Here is a 9,008-nt window from a genome sequence, read left to right as displayed (position 1 = left end):
AGAATACAAACACTAAAAACCCGACCTAGGACCACAAAAGGCGAATCAAACAGAAAGGAAGAATGCACCATTGAGAAAGGGCGAATTTATACCCGTTGCCGCACTAATAGCGCCCTCATTAAGAAAACCAAACACCATAGGCCCTTTTCGAATTCCCGGCTTCGGCTTTGAATTCTACTTCAGGCTTCGTTATTTCGTCTAAAGCCCCAAGCTCGCATGAAAAGCTTGCAGTTGTCAAAACAACCGCGGGGCCAAGTTAAGCCCGAGCAACATCTGGAGCCGAAGCCGTGGTTTCGAAAAGGTTCTAAATAACGCCCTCATTATAAAATCCTTAATAAACTTACCTAAGTCTCCGCAGAAGAAGTTGCTGCCCTGCCCCCTTCCATCCAAAACATCATTAATGACAAAAATACTAACATTAAAAGCTCGAAGAATTTAATCAAAGTTGACGACATCAACAATTTAATAAAGATGTTTTAAAATTGCGTAAAATTGTTTCAGAAGTAGCAGACTCTGAACGCACTTCAACGCACAAAAGTCAGAAAGTACTGGTAGCAAGTTTAGTCAATCGTTTATACCTGTTGACTGCACCTGTATTGTCATTGAACATTCCATGGCGTAGGTCAATAAAGGGAAGGAGTTATGCATTTTGTGCTTCTGTAAACTGCTCTTTTTGACGTCTTGACTTTGCTGTTGGTGCGGTTATACAGGCTTTAGGTGAGTAAACTGTTTACTAATAAACAACTTATTCGTATTTTATGTAACAGAAAAAGAAGTAATCTGCCATTTTCCCGATCCCAAAAAGGTTGTAATTTAAAACAAAATGTCGCGTTGACATTCTTAGATTCATTTTTATAGCTTCATGTTTATGTGAATTCGGTTTATGTTACTCACTGGGGCTCTGTATGTACTCATTATTATGACATTTCTTCCTAGAAAAATGCAAAATGTCAATATTTTAAAAATGAGTACAGAGTCCCACAGTTAATACTGAGTGTATGTTTGTATTTGTACCTTTATTTCTTCATTCATTTGTTTTCATTTGATCGTGGCCGGCCCACACTGCCAACTGCCACAGGCCAAATTGAAATTGGATGTAATTTACAATAATAAACCTTTTTTCAGTAAATAACATTAAGAACATTACAAAAAAAAAGGATTTAAACCATTATTTCTACCTCCATGTTTTGCTTTACATTATTTTATAAACCATTACAGTATTTGCATGGCACTGCCTGTTTTAATAAGGCCAGAGCATTAAAGAGCATCAAACATAAAGCCAGAGCAACCAGAAGTCAACACCGCCTGAAATTTACAAGACTAAGAACATCATCAGACTCGTACAAATACAGCTTCCTCAACACATCATCGAGCTGCCCACCTTGGAGCAGTTCAAGGAGGCCATCAGATGCGAGTAGGCTTCAAGTCCTGTTTTTACTTGCACACATCTTTATCACAAACCGTCCACTGTCGGCAGCCGCACCCCCCCCCCCCATGTCCAGATGCTGTATTGGCTTTGACAAGTAGCTGAATAGATGTAGAATAAATGTAGAAAATGGTACATTAAAAAGACAAATTAACTTTAATTAATTAGTTACCACAGTTTGTATTAATATAATAACAAACAAACAAACAAACAAACAAACACACACACAAACAAACAAACAAACAAACAAACAAACAAACAAACAAACAAATAAATAAACGAACAAACAAAGAAACAAAGATACATTATTTTGTTTTCTACGAAGGAAATTATTTACTCAAACTGAAAACCATGATACAAGACAAGTGAAAAATATTTACAGAATATTATAAAAGTACTCATTAGGGTAAGAGAAACAATTTTTTTTATTTGAGGGTGATCATAATGTTTGTATCTAGCTGGCTTGATCTGCACATAGGGACTCTAGAAGAGCGTGATATGCAATGAAGCGTTTAGTTGCTATTCACTATTTAATTCTAGCAAAGGAACCTGTTTAGTCATGTTATTGCGCCATGTAGTACGACACACAAGTGCAGGTTGCAGTACTAACAGAGACCCACAATGAGCATGTGGCTGGATTAGGTGTGGCTGAACTAAAGACTTGCCAAATAGTAGGTCTACATGACATCTAGTATCAAATATTTGGTGTGCCGTAACACCATGTGTGTATCTACTTGCCAGGTAGTTGTTGGTTAGAGAACTGTCTTGCTATTCTACTACCGCAGAGTAGATTTTTCAGATTTTTGGGGAGACTTCTCAGTTCTAAAAAGACCTGTCCTGCCTTTTAACTACTACCTGGGCTGAAGGTATGGAAATAGGCTGGGACTACTACTTTAGCTTGAGGATTGTTATTAACTGCACTACCAAGGAGTGAGTTCTTGAATTGGTCTCAATGTTTCGACTAACTTTCTCTAGTCGGTTCCATCATATCGGAGCTCCACACTGGAGTGAAACCTTTGCCATGTGATTCTTGGATTTTTATAAGAGTACTAGATATGGTTGTATCTAGACTCTAAGCCTGAATCAAACAGAGTTAAGCTTTACATACTGAGGTAATTATTGTTAAAAAAACAGACATTCACATGTGGTTGCCATAAACATCCATAAACATCCACCATGCGAAGTTTCAAGTTCTTTGTATTTATATTTATTTGTTTGGTTCTACTTCTACAGGCAGACAGGTACAACTACAGGCAGACAGGTACAACTACAGGCAGACAGGTACAACTACATGCAGACAGGTACAACATCATTGAAAACTGACTTTTTCTTCATTTTGGAAAGGTTCTCTGTATCCTTCCACCACCTTTTCACTCATTTTTACCAAAAGGAATAACTATCTTATTCTAGTAATTTTAGACCTGGCCTGATACTTCACGGAAGGCAATTGCCTCCATGCCCCATGGTCATTGCCTTGGTGCCCTTGAAATGCTCCATTAAAACTTTACAATTTTCTCATGGGGTGCCCTTTCTAACTCCATGCCATTACCATGAAGAAAATGTCTTGGTGCTCTTGCCATTTCAAAAACGAAGCAAACAAGCCAGTTAGATACTAATTTAAAACAAAAGAAATGAAAAAGTGGTTGCCGGATACGTGTGTGCGTTTATTTTCCCACATTTTTGTTGAAAACACTTTCTAAGGTTTTTTTTCTTCCCACACAGATTTCTAAAGACTATGGTATGATTCTTTTATGATTGAGATCCAATGTCACCACGATGGCATCTAATGACCAACTGCTTATGCCTCGCATTACCCATGAAGCAATTGTCAATATCGGAAAATTTTTGGACCCAGTGTCGCCTACGAGGCAAGATTGGCGTGTGCTAGCCTCACTCTTAAGGTTTCAAGATTCCTGGATTCAGGTATGAAGTCAAATTTTATTGGCTTTTCGATTTTCTGTGCTTCTACTTTTTTATTTTTATCTATGCATATTGTTAGATAACTAACTTTAAAAAGGCACTGGACACTATTGGTAATTACTCAAAATAATTGTTAGCATGGTTTTGACAGTTACTAAAGGTGTCCAGCGCCTTTAAACATAAAAATCAATTGGTTGAAAAATGTTTTTCTTTTCTGCAATCTTTCTCAGAATGTTGAATGTGAATGTCTTCCAACTGGTAAATCACCCACTGCTAATGTTCTGCGGGCATGGCAGGAACGCTTACCAGTTTCTAAACCTCTCCCTGTTCAACATCTTATCGATTGTTTGGAGAGCATGGGGCGAATAGATGCAGCCTCTCGTATTAAACAAATGGTGATGGGTAAGTATTTGGTTAAACACTGGAATATTTAAAGTCTCCCGAATTTTGAAAACCTACTCTTCAGCGGGAAAAAAAGACTTAACAATTCTGAAAATCTACTTTGCAGGAGTAGAAAAGTCTGAAAAAAATCCTGAAAATTACTGTGTGGTAATAGAGAAATCCCCTCGAATCCCCAAAATCTACTCCGCGGTAGTAGAATAAAAAGCAAGACAAGTTCTCATAGAGCAAAATCTACCCAGCAAAGTACAACGTAGTTTACACACATGGTGTTACCGCAAAAAAGTACTTATTGATACCTAACCATGCAATGCCTTAAATCCCATAAGGCAAAGTAAAAAAAAAACAAGTTGATCGTCCGTGTGTTTCCAAAGAGGAGGATGAGGGACAAATTATTTTATGTATTTTTTATCTATTTTAAAGGTGGTCGCCAAGCATTTTAGTTCAAACTGGCCGCCAGTTCTTCAGTTTTAAATCACAAGTTTAATGAAAGATTCACAGACACTTTTTTCTTTTTGAAAAACATAGTTTAAAATAAAAAATAATACTTATCTTTCACACTCAATGATTGTTGGGGTCCTTTACAGACAAACAGCAAAATCACAAAAAAATGAAATAAAAATACCAAAGACATTTATTGATTTATAAAGCTATAAAAATAAAAAAATAAAAATATTGCTGACATTTTTTTTTGCATCAATTTTTCATTTTGAATTCAGATGAGAGGTTCCTGGACCCAGACACAAGCAAGACTTACTGCACATCTTATTTTCTTAGTTATCATTGTCAATCAGGGCAACAAACATCACAAATAAACGACTCTTCGGTACGAAGCAAAAGATCCGCTCAAGAGAACTCATACCATGGACCTGAAAGATGCTGTTATTGTGAGCAGAGAATGACCACTCCAACATGTGAGCATCAGCTAACATCACAGAACTACGACCAGCTTCATCGGCCAAAAAATGGCCAGAGCGTGGTTTCACTTTCCTCCGCCATCAGTGACAAATCAGAAAACTCACAAATGCCTTCCCATCGGAATAACATGATGACATGGCCTTTTAAGAAGGGAGACGGTATGAGTGCACAGGATCGACATTTATCCCCTAGTCACGTTTCTATTCGAGGGGAGCTGCATCAGTGCCAGTTTCAACCCGTAGAGCAACAAGCTTGTACTCATCAAGACATAAACTATCAGCAAGATGGTGAGAGACTGAATAGCAGACCCTTTCGTTCATTGGTTTCAACAACATTAGCGGATGGTCGTCGTTATGATCGTGAGGAACGTGCAGTGCGAGGGCCCTGTCCAGAAAGTACAGTGGATCACATGATGATGGAGAACCCTACAAGAGCCTCGCCCAACCAATTGGAAAGTAAGTTCATTCCCTCAGTTTTATTTTATAAAATACCTAAAAGGAACGCTAAGGCACTGCACACATTTGGTAAACTGTCGAACACCAGTATTGTCATTTAGTGTTTTTCTACAATGCATTGAATTTAGACTCAATTGGTCATTGGAGTTGCAAGAAAATAGTGAAAAACGATTACAGATTTTGCCTGACATTGATTCATAAACAAAATGAATTTATGATCAGTGAGCGATAAACTTCAATTTGGGAAATTAGTTTGATTTATTTCTCATCAAATAACATGACATTTTAGGCAGAAATATTTAAAGGGCTGTTTTCTTCTATCATCACCATTAGACCATGTAAGTTTTATTTAAAGACACTGGACACTATTGGTAATTGTCAATGAGACCAGTCAAAGTCTAATTCTGAGGTCTCGAAATCAAAGCCGTGGAAAATTACTTCTTTCTCGAAAACTAAGTTACTTCAGAGGGAGCCATTTCTCACAATGTTTTATACTATCAACAGCTCCCCATTACTCGTTACCAAGTAAGGTTTTATGCCAATTATTATTTTGAGTAATTACCAATAGTGTACACTGTACAGTGCTTTTAATAATAGCGCAATCTTTCTTGACTACAAAACAATTACATAAACCCTAATCTTTGTTATTAGATTTGATGGGAACAGACGCTTCTATGCTAATCACTTATGCATACAAGAACTTCAAGCCTGCGCATAAACTCGCTGGAATACTAAAGAAAAAGGGGCATGGTAAAGTCGAAGTGGATACTAACGAAGGACCTATACGGGAGGCATTGTTTAAGTCGGTAAGATAAAATTTTTGTATTTTTTACACTTTATTGCCTTATAATTTGTGATTGTTGCCGTTTTGAAGATGTACTTTGACCCTTTTGCTATTTGTTCCCACTTTCCACTTTGGATCATGGTTGAATTTTAAACAAATCAAAATATTGTTTGTTTTTTTAATGTTTTTCTGTCACAAATTTGTTGCCACACTGTACATTATTTGATATTTTTTAATTTTTTTATTATGTAATATTTTTGTAAACTGTATAACAGTTTCGGCTTTAAGCCGCTGTATTGCAGTGTTTTTCAATTAATCATGAATTATAATAACAATAAGAATAAATAATAATAATAATTATTATTTTGTACAGGTGAACTACGTAATTATCATCTACACTCAAGATTATATCAAAGAAGTGTCTGGAAATGTTGAAACCCCTCTAAACACTCGGTGAGTAAATAAACAAAATTGTCATTTCATAAAACATTTTTAGTTGGGACAAAGTTATTTTAAAACTAAAACGACAATTTTTTTTAAACTACAGGCACAAAATCAGAGCTGATCTTTATTTCAAGAATTGTTATATAAGGGGACTTAAATGACATAATTGGTTTTCGCTAACAAAACAGTGTCTGGCAGTGTAAGCACTTCATGTTTTCCACCATATACATGAACTGACAAACTTAAAGAAGTTTGAGAACAATCGGCCATCTGGAGCATAAGGACATTTCCCTTTTTTTTATTTTACATAAAAGTTAGGAATACACGAGTCCATTTTCATAAAGTCTGTAAGCATAAAAGTTTTCTAAGCACATAAACATATTGCTTACTAGAAATAGGTTACAAGCCAAGAATACATTACATTACATTGCTGTGACTGGTGCCCCAATAAATGTTTGCTTAGCAAAGACATTTGTCAAGCAGTATTTTCTGCTTAACATCTCTATGAAATTTGGCCCTGTTCTGTAATGGGTATTATTTGTTACCTAGAGGTTTTCTCAATCCTTTATCCAACAGTGCCATTTATCATCTGATGGCTGAAGAATTCAAGCGACGTGGGAACAGAAATCTTCGTTTTGTTCCGATCCATGACTGGGCCAAGATTGATCGTGACTCCGTGCCACTGTTTCTGAGGGATTACCCGAGGGCCCAGACTCGGTATATCTGTAGGCTTCTCGAAAGCCCGCAGGAAACCCCCAGACAAGAAACCCCCAGACGAGAAAACCCCAGACGAGAAACCCCGGAACGAGAAACACAGGGACAAGTCTCAATACAGAGGAAGGTGTGGGTGTCGAGTCCCAGCGGATAAGAGCACCAAACTCAAGCTCTGGTATTAATTTTGGTTTTTTACCCATACACCAATCTGTATAATACATTCCTCACTCATACAAAGTTCAACAATATTGGAAACTCAATCACAAATATGGCGCTTTATACAAGCCTTAAACATTTCTCTTGAATGGCAACAGACATTTGCCTCTGATAAGGGGCACCTTTATGAGGGAAATGTAAATTTGTATTGTAAATATACAAAGGGCACCACAGCAAAAACACAGGGCTGGACAGCAGTTGCTGTGGGTGCCGTTGGTTATTTCAAGGCCTGATAGAATTAAAGACACTGGACTCTATCGGTAATTGTCAACAACCAGTCTTCTCACTTGGTGTATCTCAACATATGCATAAAATAACTAACATGTGAAAATTTGAGCTCAATTGGTCGTCGAAGTTGCAAGATAATAACGAAAGAAAAAATACCCTTGTCACACAAACATTGTCACACGCACTGATGTACACACAAGCAGCCTTGTTACAGTACAGGCGTCCTCCAATAAAGAGCATTAATTTTACTTCATGTAAATTATTTTAGGGTGAAAATATGCTGCTTTAAAATGCTGTATTATATTACTGAATAGTGTGCAGGGCGTTGCCTCTGAGTTGGGTGCAGTGTGACAATGGAAATTTCTGAATCAATTCAAAGTTCATAATGGGTTTATATCCATCATGGTTTGCCTGTTCAATTGACTTTTACGAGTCTATGGTGTATGAGGCATGTTTGTGTTGGCGGTGCTACAAGGCATAACCTATTGCATGTCGTGACTGGTGTTTTGTTTTCTACTTGGGAGAGGAGATTAGGTTCATTTGGCTGTATTCCAAATCGTGATAAAGTGGTCATGCATTATGGAAGCCGTAATTACGACTTATATTTTATACCAGTTCATACAATTTTGCATAATTTTTTAGTGTCTTTATTTTTTTATACCTCTAATTCAAAAGTGTATAAACCAGTCATAGTTATGAAATTTGTCATAATCATGAATTTTGTTTTTCTTTCAATGTACTGTCAAAAAGGCTTCTGTAAATGGAAGATTTTGTTCATGTGAGAAGTTTTTTTTTTTTTAACTGGTGGACTGAAGATGTGAATAAAGGTTATTTAGTCCAGATTGAAAATAATGTAGATTAAAAATCTGTATAAAAGAAACATTAAGAATCAAAATGGCACTAAGGTTTTTGCCTTTTTATTTTACATAAATGTGAGGAATACATGTACATGGGCCCATTTTCATAAATTCTGTAAGCATACAACTTGCTAAGCACAGTAAAATCCTGCTTAACAGAAACTGGTTTCCAGCCAAAATTTCATAAAGTTTGAATTGTTGCCCCACTCTTTTTATGCTTAGCAAATAAAACTGCTCAGCAGTTTTTTTTCTGCTTGACAGCTTTATGAAATCATGTACAGGTTTTTAAAACTATCAACTGGTTTTTGTGTAAATATGTGTAAATTCAACAATAAAATGGCATTTGTACTTATTTCAGACATTGATCAAATTGATAAAAAAAATGTAAATATATTTTTCTCTGTATATTTGTAGAGTATAAGACACGGAACATTTTACATGCTATTTTAGCGAGGAACTTTGTTCAATTACCCAAGATCTTTTAAACACAACCTTTTAAACTCTGTTTTTCGGTTGTTTTTTGTGCCTTCAGTATAAAACGACAGGAATAAAGATTAATTTGGATTTAAAATATTAAAAAGTGTGTCCATAATGCGTTAATTTCTTTAATTTCTAAACACATTTGGGTTGAACAAAGACAAACTTGA

General features: G+C 36.2%; 1 protein-coding gene across 11 annotated transcripts; it reads left to right on the top strand.

Annotated features, from left to right (window-relative positions):
• The first annotated feature begins 589 nt into the window (after positions 1–589).
• Positions 590–8,943, top strand: LOC139953626 (uncharacterized). Of its 11 annotated transcripts, none has more exons than XM_071953112.1 (8): positions 590–717; positions 2,660–2,707; positions 3,149–3,349; positions 3,577–3,748; positions 4,465–5,118; positions 5,770–5,924; positions 6,276–6,355; positions 6,923–8,943. In XM_071953112.1, the coding sequence occupies exons 3-8, from the start codon at positions 3,203–3,205 to the stop codon at positions 7,212–7,214; spliced, it is 1,500 nt and encodes a 499-aa protein (XP_071809213.1). In that variant the 5' UTR covers positions 590–717; positions 2,660–2,707; positions 3,149–3,202; the 3' UTR covers positions 7,215–8,943. The 11 variants fall into 11 exon arrangements, with proteins under 11 accessions (XP_071809213.1, XP_071809206.1, XP_071809217.1 ...); XM_071953105.1 differs by having other exon boundaries at positions 2,660–2,727; XM_071953111.1 differs by having other exon boundaries at positions 600–717; positions 2,664–2,727.
• Positions 8,944–9,008: the final 65 nt, after the last annotated feature.

The sequence above is a fragment of the Asterias amurensis genome, chromosome 22, assembly GCF_032118995.1.
Source record: "Asterias amurensis chromosome 22, ASM3211899v1".
Taxonomy (NCBI): Eukaryota; Metazoa; Echinodermata; class Asteroidea; order Forcipulatida; family Asteriidae; genus Asterias; species Asterias amurensis.
Note: the sequence above shows the minus strand (reverse complement) of the source record. Positions and strands in the feature narration are given on the sequence as shown.